The sequence below is a fragment of the Plenodomus lingam genome (assembly GCF_022343315.1).
Source record: "Plenodomus lingam strain CAN1 chromosome Unknown contig_13, whole genome shotgun sequence".
Taxonomy (NCBI): Eukaryota; Fungi; Ascomycota; class Dothideomycetes; order Pleosporales; family Leptosphaeriaceae; genus Plenodomus; species Plenodomus lingam.
Window position 1 is genome coordinate 497101 of NW_027093931.1, and position 14905 is coordinate 512005.

General features: G+C 48.6%; 4 protein-coding genes across 4 annotated transcripts; 2 read left to right on the forward strand and 2 right to left on the reverse strand.

Annotated features, from left to right (window-relative positions):
* Positions 1-207: 207 nt before the first annotated feature.
* Positions 208-3537, forward strand: IAQ61_001734 (uncharacterized protein). Its single transcript, XM_003833555.2, has 7 exons — positions 208-416; positions 469-915; positions 970-1690; positions 1742-1825; positions 1954-2278; positions 2336-3173; positions 3230-3537. The coding sequence occupies exons 3-7, from the start codon at positions 1459-1461 to the stop codon at positions 3344-3346; spliced, it is 1596 nt and encodes a 531-aa protein (XP_003833603.1). The 5' UTR covers positions 208-416; positions 469-915; positions 970-1458; the 3' UTR covers positions 3347-3537.
* Positions 3538-6450: 2913 nt separating this feature from the next.
* Positions 6451-8202, reverse strand: IAQ61_001735 (uncharacterized protein). The gene is made up of 2 exons (XM_003833558.2): positions 7830-8202; positions 6451-7768 (listed from the first exon to the last, which is right to left on the reverse strand). The coding sequence occupies exons 1-2, from the start codon at positions 8001-8003 to the stop codon at positions 6563-6565; spliced, it is 1380 nt and encodes a 459-aa protein (XP_003833606.2). The 5' UTR covers positions 8004-8202; the 3' UTR covers positions 6451-6562.
* A 389-nt stretch (positions 8203-8591) lies between these two features.
* Positions 8592-9570, reverse strand: IAQ61_001736 (uncharacterized protein; the record flags this gene model as incomplete). The annotated part of the gene is made up of 3 exons (XM_003833559.2): positions 8592-8968; positions 9019-9398; positions 9452-9570. Coding segments are annotated over 3 exons (876 nt in total), but the record flags the coding sequence as incomplete, so codon positions are not given.
* Positions 9571-10283: 713 nt separating this feature from the next.
* IAQ61_001737 (uncharacterized protein) lies at positions 10284-13992 on the forward strand (the record flags this gene model as incomplete). The annotated part of the gene is made up of 2 exons (XM_003833560.2): positions 10284-12161; positions 12208-13992. Coding segments are annotated over 2 exons (3663 nt in total), but the record flags the coding sequence as incomplete, so codon positions are not given.
* Between the last annotated feature and the right edge of the window lie 913 nt (positions 13993-14905).

Consider the following 14905-nt stretch of genomic DNA (forward strand, 5'->3'; position numbering starts at 1 on the left):
TTGCGGTGGGATTCTGGAAATCCGATTCTCTAAGAGGAGTACTTGGTTGACGAGAACGACCCTTGGTGTTGGCGTGTTGGTTCGGAGCTCGAGTTGGCTTATCTCCGCGTTGCCTGCCAACGCCCGTGCCAAGGCGATGCTTGAATAATGCAATCTATCTCATTGTCACTCCTTCATCATTATGAAAGACACACCTTTTGCAAAGCAGTTCTAACTGTCTCTCCCCAGCAAAATTCTCCGCCATGCCCGGCTTCATCCGTTCTCTCAGGTCCTCCCCATGGAGCTTTTCCGTATCAATAGTGGGCGCGCCATTATACTTCGAAAGTGGAATCCACACAGAACACGCTTCGACATCGTGACTTACCGGTACTCCGGCCTTGTAAAGGCCAAAGCCCTCAACCCCGCCACATACAAGTGTTAGTGAACCGTTGTTCCGAGGTATAAGCCCATGTTAACCCTGAATATCAGCTCCCAATGGTGCCTCGATGCGGCCAAACTCCCCCGCGATGGGACATATACGGGGATCATTCAGAGATAATGATTTGCTGATCTACTCAGTTCCTGCAGGTTAGTTCCTCATATCATGGACTCTACCCCTTCAAACCGAACTTTTGATAGGAACCCTATTACCCCCTGATCTTCTCCTGGTACACGAATACCGTGACTATTACTCTCTCCAATCAGCCAAGGACATGTCTCTTCAGGGTCAGTTTTCATTGTTGGGTTGATGTGAGATTAAGATACCAAGTGACAACAGACCTGAACTATAAGATCACCACTTTCCTAGAGACTCATGGACAGTTCTGGACCAAAGAAGCATGGCTCAAAATTTACAAATCCGCTGCTTCCGCAAGTAGAACCTAACAGGTTAAGGCGCCTTCTAACTCTACGGGAGGTGACGCACCCACTTGATAGGTATATGAAGATAGCCATTATGAGGGATATTCGCTTACCAGCAAGCTCTCATAGGTATGGGGTAGGCTCTAGCTATATGTACTGTCTAGGTTTCGATGTCGATGATTCGGCGAACGTTACACGCCCTTTTTCCACTTTGACCGATCGATGCATCAACTCCACGCAAACTCCCTTCTTGGCTGCATATCCTTTTGTTGCACGAATATTCCCGGGAATTGTTATAGGCCCATCATATCTACCTTTGATTAGCCTTCATGTACAGTGACTGAAGACCTGCCCTTCTGGGACCCAAGGTATACAGCATCGTTGCAATTATCTGCAAATCCAGGAAGCGAGACGGTGATCATAAAACTTACCAGGTTCCCCTCTCATCAGTCATGTCACCGTGTAGGTTGCTCATCAATGTATACCGATCAATATGTTGGATAAGGTATATAATGTGCTGACTCTCGACATTCTGATATTAGCTGCACTGATACCAGCGTCGGTAACATTGTAGATTCACCAAGTACATACCTCAGAAGAAACAGCGCGCCTGCAACAATGAAGACACTCTTATTTTTCACGATGAATAACCTCTTAGATATGGTTTACATATCGCTCGCATGTCTATTTCTCGCACTTCTCTCTCGCATGTTCTACATGCAAATGTTGCACCCTCTTTCGAAGTTTCCAGGCCCTTGGTATGCCACATCGTTCTCGATTGTGGGTGCCATAATATCAATCAAGAAACGAGAGCATTTGTGGCTCACGCATCTGGTAGAGAAGTATGGAGGTATGTCCCTAGGAAGCAGCGTGATCACAACCTTGTGCTAACATGTATTAGCTGACCAACCGATTCGTGTGTCACCTAACACACTGCTCTTTCCTCGACCATCGGCGCTCAAGGATATCTATCGCGACCCCCAATGTACGTTTCTTCATCCAGGAATCGAAGGGTCTTGCAAACCCCTCTATGAACGATCTCAATTTTTTTTTAGTTCTGCAGAGTTACATGCAGTTTAATTAGGCCCATACTGACGATTATCTTCTCTGTAGTGAATGAGAAGTCAGCGTTTTACGGCACTGGGGCCCTTGGTCCTCCCCATTTGTTCTCGACGCTTGGAAGCGATCAGCATCGCGCATTGCGCAAAGCATTATCTAACGCGCCATGGTCTATTGGACAACTGAGAAAAGTGTGGGAGCCCCAATTTGATGAGATGGTCTCATTCTTCATCTCGAAAATGAGCGAGCATGCAACGGCAGAGCGCACAATCTGCCTATCCGATAAAATGGCCGAGTTTGCGGCCGACATCTTGAGTATGATCTCATTCTCGGAGCCCTTTGGTTGTGTGAAAAACCAGCGTGATGAGAAAGGTATCATGTGCGTATGAAAAACGTGTCTGCTAGATCCGAGAAATTTGCTGACCGTATGATCTAGGGTAAATTGGCGCAAGGGATTGGTATTCTTCGGCTTTGCCTCGCGCTGTCGGTTCTTCAGGGAATACATACTAGACCTGCCTGTCCTAGGAAAATGGCTTCTGCCAGAGAATTCCAGGGATAGCGGTATGGGATGGCTGATATGCGAAGCAGACCGTCAGTTGACTCGTCGAGAAAAGAACATTGCCGAGAAGCCTTTCGAAGGAAGGCCGGATTTTATGCAGCAGTATGATCGGCCTGTACTCTTCTTGGTACTCCTACTGATTGTCTCTAGCTGTGTTGAAGCCCGTTACTCGGACGGTTCATCGTTGACGCCTATTCAAAAACGGGCACACGTGACACTTTTGGTTCAAGCTGGCGTGGACACAACCGCCACCGCACTGACCAGTATCTTTCAATTATTGCTCTTGAACCCTTCAGCTCTTGCACGCGTGCGTGCTGAGATCGAGAAAGCAGATGCCGCTGGCCTGTTATCTACTCCGGTCTTGTATGAGGAAACTCGTCAGCATCTTCCGTTCCTCGTTGGAGCCATCAAGGAAGGACTTCGACTTCAGCCATCAGCTCCACAGCTTTTACCACGTATAGTGCCCAAGAATGGGAAAATGATCGATGGACACTTTATTCCAAGCGGAGCAGATGTTACAAGCAATGCGTACATTATCCAACGAGACAGGGCGTTCTACGGCGAAGACGCCGACGAGTTCAAACCTGAGCGGTGGATGGTCAGCGAGAAAAGAACGTTCGAATTGGAAGCCGCCCAGTTCACCTTCGGCACAGGTCCCAGACAGTGCATGGGCAAGGAAATAGCAATGCTCGAGGTATACAAAGTCTTGCCAGAGGTTTGTATATCCCAGTACTTCCACTTGAGCGCTGTTTCAAACTGACGAACTGAAAGACTATCCGTCGCTTCGACATCGAGCTTGTAAAACCTGGGGTTTATACTCTGGTCGGTGGAGTGGCATGGAACGAGGGCCTTCTTGTCAAGCTGACTGCAAGGAATCCTGAGGTTTGAGCTAGTTGCTCACCTACCGTATCAGGAGAAACTGTTATGCTGATATGTGATCATGATTACGATATCGTTGCCGGAACACCTGAGCTGGCTGTACCGTATAGGCTGAAGTGACGTCAAATTATGCCGCTGATCCGTTGGCCGAGGCATTTCATTCTAGAATGCGATAGCTCTGAATCGATCTTCAATCTGTCAGAAATATCATGCTCATTCCTACTACTAATCAGGTATTATCGTCTTGGGCGTGAATCGTGCTGCACATACAGTGCTTTTGATCTCCGACAAAATTAATTGAAGACAGCGTCTGTAGCCATGGTCGTCAAGCCAACACCCTCGATTTCGCCATTGTAGCTAAGGAAAATCTTACATAGGCACCTATATTATCATCAGAAACGATAACACCGAGTAAAACTTGAGCGAGGGCTCGGAAATTTGGCTCAGTCATCCCAGAAAATGCGACGCAGTGGGATGTTACTGAACCAGATCGTAGCCAGCTGTATTAGGGAAATACAGACCAGATGAGCCACTTTGCGACACAAAATAACAGGCAGATGCGTTGTCACACGCTGGTTTGATACAGCCAGTTGCCAAATTGGGGTAATAGATGCAAGGACAATTTCTTAGTGGGCTTTGTCTAAGCGTAAATGCGCAGTTACCTAGATTAACAATGATGGAGCAATGATAGATGTCATGGAGAACCACATCAAGTAAGTCAAGAATGGGTACATATAAGGACAAATGCACGCATGTCTGTTCACGGTTTCATAGTTATGAACATATTTGTTGAACCCTTGTCGACTACACAATCAAAATGATTGAAGCAAAACTGTCCTTCAACTGTACACGTGCCCACTCACTTCCATTCAAATAGGACATCATCGTACAGAGTTGAGTCTGGTAAGATGACTTCCTGGAGAGCGGAGAGGGTCTTGGTGATGCCGCAGATGATCATGGATTTGAGGTGTGTCTGCCTGGGAGGGGGGTCCGATATAGAGCTTGGATTACGGATGGTTCTAGTGCAGAGTGCAGTAGTGAACTCAATTAGTCTGTGAGTCGTACACCTGTATATATCTCATTCTTAACTTGGGCACATGAAGCTGATTTATTTCGATGGAAACCTAGATATTAGCAAAGAAGTCCAGCTTCTCTTCAGATCTACGAAAGGCTCTCCATAACACAAGAGGCGAGAAGCAGGGATCGTATGGTATTCGAACAATCTACACATTGTATAGTGGCAGAAAAAAGGCAATCTTTAAGAGGGCTTGAAAGCCGCGGAAGAGCGCATCCCATACATATAGATATGCAAGTTCCTGCCTAGCAGAACTATATCAGCGCCCATACGAGATAAAATGACTGGCTACGCTATTTAGCCATCCATTCATTTTCTTTGTCATCGGCAAAGGCGTCACAGTACTGATAATCGGCCAGCCATTCAAAAGCTTCCCGCTTATCTGCATGTGTTGAGTAGAATTCCGTCAAGATGTCGATGAAATCTAGCTGAAACATAAGCAGAGATCACAAACAGCTTATCAAGAGCAAATACCTTCAGTAGAGGTAGGCAGAGAAGGCTGCAGGGAGAATTGAGCGAATTGTTCTCGTAGCAGTACAAGAGATGTAGGCAGTACAGTTCCTAGATATTATGTTAACATTTATCGCATCGAAAAGATCGTGCATACCCTTTTGTATTATGAAAATAAAAGGAAGTTCGACGGTCAGGCTATTCTCCCTATCATCCAAGTAATTATCATATGCTGTCCGCATGAACTCTTGCATGAGGAATGTGTTTGGCATAAGCGTTGCCATATTGACAGCTACGTCTAGTAATTAGTAGGCTATAAAATGTCAATTCTATACCCACATACGCATATAATTCGTCCTATCATCGGCGTTTTTGTTGTCATCGGTTGATTGTTCAAGATCGCTGCAGATGCCTGGCTTATTCTGTCGCTCAGATTGGGATTGCTTGAACGCTACGCCAGCGTTAAGGCGCAGTAAAGTAACTGGGAAGCTGGAATGAGTAGAAATGGCCGAATAGCCACATCGATGGGTATTTCTAACCGCAAGAAAGAGCCTTGCATTGGCGTTCAAGACAGGCCGAGACAACCTACTGAACATTGTAGATGGTGTGATCGAGGATAACAATGCGGGCTCGTACTGAGACGAATATTCTGAATTACTGGTGCTATTTACTTCCAAAGTTATCTCAACAGCCTCAGACGCAATACCGGTAGGCGGCTCCACCACTATCCCTCCACCGATCAAGTTCCAGGTGGGGGTAAACGTTCCTGCCCTTAGAAGAGGCTTAAGATTCTAAATAGGCTTTGAATATAACATTAAAAAGATGCTAAAGCTAACCGGGTTTTTTACTACTAAGACCATATTTTAATTCAAGAAATAGAACACCGGTAGTTCAGCAAATTAGGTACAGACACCTAATTCATTTCTTAACGCAGTGATTACGCCTTGACACGAAGCATTTATATTCTTTGCTGACGCTATAAAGTGTGTAGGCAGCGTCCGCCTAGACGCGTTTGATGTCATACACCTATCCAAACGCAAACATGGTCACAATGTGCCTGTGGATTTGAGGAATGAGGATCCTACTCAAGCCGCTGCTGTAAGTGGACTGATTGTCTGATACTGTAAGTCTCTGAGATGGTGTGAATCATCATATCTGCCGACTGCCACGCCACTGTCGCCTTAATAGGGTGTCCCATTAACAATTAATGCCGCACTTCAACAGCCTGGTCGAGAGGTGATCTCCACGGCGCTCTCCGCGGCCGTCTAACCAAGCAGCGTCTGAGTAGGTTGGGACCTGTTCATGAGTTGAGCGTAAGAGACCATTTTGCACATTTCTCCACACCTAAGATAGCCTGGATAAGTTCTACTGGCGTGCTTGCAACTGAGAGTTGCATGGCGCATTGCGGGACGTCCATTGTTGTTGGTTGCGGTTCAGTGATTGTTCCCTGTCACACCAATCTACTCAGCCCAAAAGTTCAGGCAATCAGAACTGTTCAACGCCATGAATTCATCGAATATTGGTGTGGCGTGAACGTTTGAAATCATATAATCGTACCTACTTTTGGATACGTTGCAAGATCAGTTCACACTACTCTACTTTCAAGTACTATTTTAGGTCATGATTTGAAAGTACCTGTTGCGGCTAAATAGATACCAAGTATCTATACTACTGGATACAGCTCTCCCCAATGAGCCATGTTACATTCCTTCTAACATCTTTGGGAGAATGATATCGGTTGCGTTCCAAAGCATGGCAGCGTTATGTACGGACCATGAAGCTCCAGTGTACCAAGTGGATCGTTTACCCTGCAGCGCATTGGTTCGGCGAACAATGTCAGCACGGAGTTGCTCTGGAGAGTGGTGTCGGTACATCATGCCATGATCGTGTAAGGCTTTGAAGTCGACTTGACCGACGTTGCCATCAGGCACTGTGCCGGCAATCATGAGATTTTGCAAGGCTGTCTGAACAACATTCTTCGCATCCTCCATGTCGTGCTCCATTTTTGTGGTGATGATGGTACGGTATACTGGACCCGTTGAAGAGTTTCCAAGGAATTCGAAAGCCTGCAAGCTCGGCGCTCTGGGATGGACTAGGTGGTTTGATGGTGCAGCTGCCGCAGGAGAGTTGGTGATGGAAAACCCTTCCAATGATGGATGTGATACAAGCCCAGCCCATTGACGATTGCCGGTAACAGAGTGGAGGAGGGCGTCCTCGTTGTCATCCAAATCATAGACTTCTCGATCAATAAGGTTCGTGCCGATGGTGATGAGAAGTCGCTTGGCGTTGACTGTGACCATGCCTCCATCGCCTTGCACCTGGAGCTGCACGCCATTGTCTGTTCTTCTACTTGACACGACTTGGCTCTTGTACATGACGTCGTTGCCTAATAATTGCGAGACCTTGTCGAAGATCTCTGAGTTGTCTTCTGAAACGGGGACCATTACACCACGTAGCACTGAAGGGTCAAACACCTTCCACATATCGATCATCAGAGCGTTGTCAGTAACGATGCCCACATTGTTCCAGATGGTTGTGGTTACAGGCTCGACATTATATTTGCGAGCAAAATCATCCCAGAGTAGAAGTAAGTCGTTGGGGATGCTGTCGCCTGATGGGAAGTTCTGGGTTGTAGGTAGCATCATGCTCTCGTACTTGTACCACTCAGGCCCAAGCCTTGCAATAGCAGCGGCTGTTTCTTCCGGGGTGGGCTCGGAGTAATTAGTACGTTTGCCAGTGTTAAAATCAGCAAACACAGTTCGCCCTTCCGCTCTGTCGGGCAACTTTAGGGAGATGTTGAATCGAGCGAAGAATTCCCGTGGGGCAGTCATGTTCATGAATACCCCAAGTCCATAGTTGAATGGTGCTTTAGTGACTGGATCGTGCCATGTAGAGGTATGGCCACCCTAAATGATTATAAGTGATTCCGTTACCAAAAGAAAGAGGATATCGTGAAATAAAGCTTACCAGGCGATCTGACTTCTCAATCAACACAATTTTCTTGCCGAGATCTTCACGGGTCCGCACTGCAGCAAAAGCTCCAGATGCTCCACCGCCAATGACGGCAACGTCGGTGTCAATAACAGCGGGGTTAGCAGCCAACGCTGCTACAGAGAACAGGAGGAGGGATTTGAGAGACATCGCAGTTGTGCTCCTAGGTAGGAAGGCTGTCGATGAGGGTCGATACCTATCGGCTGCTTTATTAATATACTAAGTATCTTGAACACGAGGCTGTGACTATAATCTACAGAGGACCAAAAAAATCGGACCTTGTTGTCCAAGCAGTGACAATATTTGTCAAAAATGGAAGTAATGCACGCTATATAGATGACCGATCATTGGCGTATAGTAGTAGGCAAGGTGTAGTACATGGACTAAAAATATCGGACATTTTTATACAATTGGTCGCTGCCCACTGATCACATCGCCAAAAGAGGTAAGCGCGACGCAGCGTCACGTAGGTAAATTAAATTGGGTCTTCAGGCCCATGGACTTGACTAATCGTGGATCTTGCATCAATAAGCATGGCACGAGTATCCTGTTCAAGCCTGCTGCTGGTTTCAGAGAACGGCTTGAAGTCGGATACGCTGGATGCTGCAAAGTTTCTCAAAGTCGACCGAATCAGAATTGTCCTACATAACGCCAAATGCCTATGCGCGTATACTCCACAATATCCACAATATCAATCCGAAGAGTATTCTTAACTTCACGACACTGTCCCACAACGAACTACTGTTGCCTCTTCTGCGCATTGGGACCCATGTCCTTGCTGAAAGCAAAGTATGAAACCTCCAGGCTGGTCAAGGCTCGAATCCCGACTACGAGGATGAGGAAGAGTGGGACGATGGCAACGAATCCCATGAAGATTCCTGGCGTGAAGAACTGATACTGTTCAAAAAGGCCGCCCTCGGCCGTCCTCGGTTGCTTCTCGTGTGCAGAAAGGTCGCGCTTCAGCTCCATCTGCACAAAGTCGGGAAAAGTGCTTTCGTAGGTGTAGTGTTCTAGCTGCACCTTGGCTTGCGATTCGGTCTGCGGAGTGGTGATGTAGATGACGGTAAAGTCCCGCTCCTTTGCCCTCTCCAATACGTAGTCGCCAAGAACGGCGTCTGGCAGTGTTAGCGGCCCGCATAGGCGTATCTACAGCATGGATACGCACCATCGTTGATGAGCTTCTCTTTTCGATGCGCCTGGTTGGGAGATTTGGCTAGCTCTTGCGAGAGATGGCTCTCTATCCACGCATCTGTGGATGCATCCTTGGGCGCGCAATGCGACTGGAGATGTCTCCTAATAGCTGCCACATCGATCTGGCCGATTACCTCTGGCGTGACAAAAGTGGTCTTGACGTCTGGATGCGCGCCGCTTGTGAGCCTGCTCAGTTGTGGGGCGTTGCGGGAGTCTGCAAAGTCATCAGAGGAGACAGCGTGCTGTTCGAGGATCATGTAGGAGCGAGTCGGGCACTCCTTCAGGGCTTCGAGGATCTGCGCAGTGATACTTGACGAATCCGCAATGGCGCCATGAGTACTGGGCATGTGCAGGCTGCTTTTCATTAGCTGACGAGCCGAAGAAGACGGCACAAAACGCGTACTCACTCGGCGGAGGAGAGGAGGAAGAAGGGCGATGTGTTACGGAAGGCAAGCGTGGAGGGCATCTGGAGCGCTGCCAGGGCGAAGGCGCCGAGCAGTGTCTTGGCCATGTGTACGGTAACCGGCTGTGTTGACGTTTGCGAGGTTCACGATGGGATGAAGGGTACTGGCTAGAGCTTGTATGGATTTGGTAGAATGGGTAGAGTGGGTAGAGTTGGGTAGAGAAGGGTCGAGCTTGGGGGCGACGGACGATGCTGGTGGACATTGGTGGATGCCGCTACTAGGTAGGATACCTTGGGAACTCTCAAAGGTACCATTATGTAAGCAAGCATCTCGCACGCCCGCGGCAAGGCGATGACGCGCTGCCACCCCCCGTTGGAATTTCCAGCCAGTGTCGGAGAGAGAGATTCAAGCACGACGGCGCAAGATAGTCAAGTCCCCAGACTACCCCCTTCGGAACATCCTTTTCCTCCCTGGACTCCCTGGACTCCCTGGACTCCCTGGTCTTATCCTCTTCTTCTTCTTCTTCTTCTTCTGCAGCTCACTGCGCTACCCGCTCTCTGTCCGCTCGCCTGCCCTTCAAAATGAAGGCAATCTGACTCATTTCATCACTTACCCCAAACCTGCCTCTTTCTTTCGCTAGTCCGTGTTGCTTGCGCAGGCAAAATAGGCAGGCTACATTAGTGAGATGTAACGTATTTATCTGGTCGCCACTCCCATGTCCATTTTTGACACGCCGCCACACGCCAGAGTAGTCGACCTACAAACTTTTTATTTCTTTCACCTTCATTAGGGCATATATTATACAAGCCTGTTCACGCTTCTATTTCAACTTCAGGCCCTGAGCCTTTTTGCGCCACTACGACTCTTTGTACTACTTTCCACCGTCACCAGCAAATCCTACACCATGGCCACCACTACAGTCCCGCCACCACCACTACCAACACCACTACCACCTCCTCCCGCCTCAGAAGGCCCGTCACAGGATTCGCAGCGGCGAAGACGGCCACGGCATCGTCACAGAACCACGACGGAGCAACAAGAGGGTGGCCCTGCTGGACAGCCTGCACAGAGAGGGGACCGCAGTAGTAGAGGGCGGGGGAGAGGGGGCCATAGTGAAGCTGCGAGGCCTTCAGCTCCCAATGCACCTGCCGCCCTCGCGCTGGTACCGCAGTCTGTGCAAGAGGCTGCACACCGAAACGGTGGCCGGGCAGATCGCGGTCGTGGACGTGGCAGAGGTGGTGTGGGGAGATTCGCACAGCGCGTAGCTGCCGGTGGTCGTCAGTTTGGGGGTCAATTGACTGTCGAGGGCGATGCTGCTTCCCACGTCGGCCCACAGCCAGGCCAGCCAGGCCTCAAACCAGATGCAGCCCCCTTTCAGCCCGGCCAACCCATTGCCCCGCGCAAATCGCGACCGCCACGAGAGAAGCGACCGCAGGCACCAAAGTCCACCGCCGCCGACATCGCGACCAGAACGCACGAGGACATTGACAATGGGCACTACGAGTGTGCTATTTGTACAGAAGACGTCAAGCGACATTCAAAAGGCGTCTGGTCGTGCAGAACGTGCTGGACAGTGTTTCACTTGGGCTGCATAAAGAAGTGGTCGACCAACGAGGGTTCTGCCGCCGCTCGGCAACAGGTTGCAGATGGTGAGCTACCCCCTCCTAGGCAATGGCGATGCCCAGGCTGCAATCTGCCAAAGGACGTACTGCCCAAGAACTTTCACTGCTGGTGTGAGAAGGAGTTGGACCCTAGATCATTACCTGGCCTTCCCCCGTTTTCTTGTGGTCAAACGTGCGCTAGACCTCGGGTTCTACCCAAGAAATGTCCTCATCCATGTGGCTCTACGTGCCACGCTGGCCCTTGCCCTCCCTGCAGCCTGATGGGTCCGACCCAGCACTGCTTCTGTGGCAAAAATTCCATTACTCGTCGTTGCGTTGATACCGACTACGAGCATGGCTGGAGTTGTGGAGAGATCTGTGGACTAGTCATGTCTTGCGGGGAGCACAGATGCCTCGAGCCATGTCACGATGGCCCTTGTGGATCTTGTGAGGTTCGAGTTCCAGCGCGCTGCTACTGTGGCCAAGTTCAGAAAGATATACCGTGCCATGATCGAGCAGAAGAAAAGCGTAGTCGTCAATCTTGCCATAATGATGATGGTACCGAGGTCGTCGAGGAGTGGACGGGCACATTTCAATGCCCGAATCCGTGTGGCCGAATGTATGATTGTGGAAAGCATGTTTGCAAAACTCCTTGTCACCAACAAGATGCCAACGCTCCCCATTGCCCGCGATCACCGGATCTCGTGTCCCGCTGCCCTTGTGGCAAGACGAAATTGAAGGACATGTCTCAGCCAGCACGAACAGCTTGCAACGACCCGATACCGAATTGCGACAAACCCTGCGCTCAGCTACTCCCGTGTGGTCACCAGTGTGAACAACTTTGTCATCAGGGAGAGTGTCGGCCTTGTCTCAACAGGATTACAATATCGTGTCGATGTCAGCGTACTGCCTCCAATACCATATGTCATCAAGGGTACATTGAGCCCCCACAATGTACGCGAGTTTGTCGCGTTTCGCTGAATTGTGGGCGCCATATGTGTGGGGAACGCTGCTGTGCTGGCGAGAAGAAGGCCGGCGAGAGGCAGTCGAATCGCCGAAAAGCAAGACCGCTGGATTCGGCACCTCGCCGGCCTGGTGACGACTTTGAAGCTGTATGTATATGGATGCGGTCATTCAATTATGTGCTAACATCCTTAGGAACACATTTGCACTCGCAGTTGTGACCGACAACTGAAATGTGGGAACCCAGAGCACCGTTGCCAAGAACTATGCCACAAAGGGCCTTGTGGGACTTGTCGCGATGCCATCTTCGATGAGCTCAGTTGTCATTGTGGTCGCACTGTTCTTCAACCGCCACTGCCTTGCGGTACGAATCCTCCACCATGTCGGTTCAAGTGTGAGCGACCCAAAGACTGTGGACACCCACAGCTTGATCATAGCTGTCATGGCGACGACCAGGACTGTCCGAAATGCGCTTATTTGACCACAAAGACTTGCTTGTGTGGGAAGAGCGTTCTGAAGAACCAGCCTTGTTGGCTCAACGAGGCTCACTGTGGCCAAGTGTGTGGGCGCACCCTGAAATGCGGTACACACAAATGCCAAAAGCAGTGTCATCGACCCGGACAGTGCGATGAGGCATGCACCCAGTCTTGTGGCAAAGAGCTCAGTGCATGCGGACACCCTTGCATGGCACCTTGTCACTTCCCTCGAGCTTGCAAAGAAGAGCAGCCCTGTTCTCAGAAGATTTTCGTCACCTGTGAATGCCAGAGGATCAAGCAGGAAGCCAAGTGCGGTGCATCGAAACATGGTGACGGTAACCTGAAGCGAGTCCTCAAGTGCGATGAGGAGTGTGCACGCCTTGAACGGAATCGGAAGCTGGCTCTTGCCCTCAATGTGGATCCGGAGCACCAAAATGACCATATCCCGTACTCAGAAGCTACGCTGAACATGTATCAACAAAATTCTACTTGGGCAGCTGCGCAGGAGAAACAGCTCAGACTTTTCGCCGCAGATCCAGAGCGGAATCGCCTTCGTTTCAAGCCAATGCCGAGGAATCAACGAGCATTTGTTCACTCGCTCGCGGAAGACTTTGGGTTTGATTCAGAGAGTATGGATCCCGAGCCTCATCGGCATGTCGCAATCTTCAAAACACCTCGCTTCGTAATGGCACCTATGAGGACCTTGGCAGATTGTGCGAGGACTCGTCAAATGCGACAGCGTGTTGCACCAGTACCCGTGGCCACTTCAGCCGCTACATTACGACCCAAGCCGAGCAACACGAGTGGTGATCCTTACAACGCCTTCATCATTCTGAATCCGCGCTTCGCTCTCACCATCGAAGAAATCAATGTTGTGCTCAAGACCGTGCTTGCGACGACATCGTTCAGACTCGATTTAGAAGTGAATTTCCTTCCCAGCGAAGCGGTAGCCCTGAAACCCCCACTAGCGGCACGTCTCAGTATTCCTGATCTCGAGATGCAGACTATGCTCGAGTCGATCAAAGAACCGCTATCGCAAGAGTTCATCTCACAGAAGATAGGAGGAAATTTGCAGCTTGCACGGCTTGACTCTTCGCTCAACGTTTTACGAAAGGAATCCGATATCGGCCCTGGTAGTGGCTGGAGTCAAGTTGCAGCCTCAAAAGGTGTTCCGCTTCGCCAATTACCCAGCAGCATACCATTTGGCAATAAGGGAGGATTTGCAGTTTTAAGTCTTAGCAGCACAAAGAAAAAGAAAAAGAAGTCTCCTGAGGTTGTTGAGGATTGGGAGGCAGCAGAGGAAGAGGCCGAAAAGGAGGAGAAGGAGAAGGTCGGCGGGCTCAACAGTGGCATCGTTAGCGAGGATGAGGGATCGGCATCATGTCCTCGTAGCGCGGCCGGCAAGAGAGATGTAGATCAGGAAGAAGAGGAAATTCAGAGGGAGAAAGAGCCGCTTGCCAAACAGCCTACTCTTGGACGCTGGGCAGATCTGGAGGATGACTGAGCTGGAATAAGGATACTGGGTCGTCATCTCAAAGACTTAACAGCTTGCTTTCCGCACGATGTAGAGTTCCAAAGATTCTAATATGACCTAATACCGCATATGAATTCTCCTCATGGCTTGTGTTCCCTTATGTATCCGGGCCGTCGAATACTGGGATCCACCTCACACCACAATCTGCAAGCCCAGAACTTGGCAGAGGCAGCATGTCAACTGACCATAGGAAAAATGGGTCCGTCCATAGACTAACGCAAAGTCGTAATCCGTAGATTAACCAGACCCTACTATACAGGGGTCTATAGCCTAGTACACTTATTTTGTATATATAATATTAATTATATAGAAATATATTTATAATATATTTATAATATATTATATTCTTTAATATCTATCTTATAGATAACTTATTCTTCCTCTATAATTTAGCACTTAATAAGCTAGAGGTGCTTAATCTTAAACTAGACTTTACCCTTAGTAATCTAGTTAAGACTATTATAATTAAAGAAGATACTATAGAGGAGGATATTTAGTCTCTAACACCTATTCTAAGGGTTTATTCTATTTATAAATATTATGGAAATTTAGATTACTAAGGTTAGGAATAATTTAGGAGATAGATTATTAGATTATATCTACTACGATCAGACTTATATATATAGAGCTTTAGCTACCCTTACTAGAAGGTAAATAATTAGTAAACCTTCCTTACTAGAGCTCCTACTTTTTATTAGGCACTTAGTAGTAAGCTAGTAGTTAATTAGATAGTAGGTTATATAGGGGTATTAACTAGGATTAATTAGGATTAATTAGGATTAAGATACTCTATAATCTAGTTAATATCCCTCCTATAACACACCCCCTAGGTATAGGTAGATCTTTTATTATTATAGTTACGCTTATAGTTAGTAGGTAGTAT

What these genes read in the sequence shown, in the direction of transcription:
- IAQ61_001734 (XM_003833555.2), top strand. Translation starts at nt 1,459, where the DNA reads ATGAAGACACTCTTATTTTTCACGATGAATAACCTCTTAGATATGGTT. An exon ending in CGTGATGAGAAAGGTATCAT is followed by an intron (nt 2,279 to 2,335) that starts GTGCGTATGAAA and finishes CGTATGATCTAG; the next exon opens with GGTAAATTGGCGCAAGGGAT. An exon ending in TATACAAAGTCTTGCCAGAG is followed by an intron (nt 3,174 to 3,229) that starts GTTTGTATATCC and finishes ACGAACTGAAAG; the next exon opens with ACTATCCGTCGCTTCGACAT.
- IAQ61_001735 (XM_003833558.2), bottom strand. Translation starts at nt 8,003, where the DNA reads ATGTCTCTCAAATCCCTCCTCCTGTTCTCTGTAGCAGCGTTGGCTGCT. An exon ending in TTGAGAAGTCAGATCGCCTG is followed by an intron (nt 7,769 to 7,829) that starts GTAAGCTTTATT and finishes ATAATCATTTAG; the next exon opens with GGTGGCCATACCTCTACATG.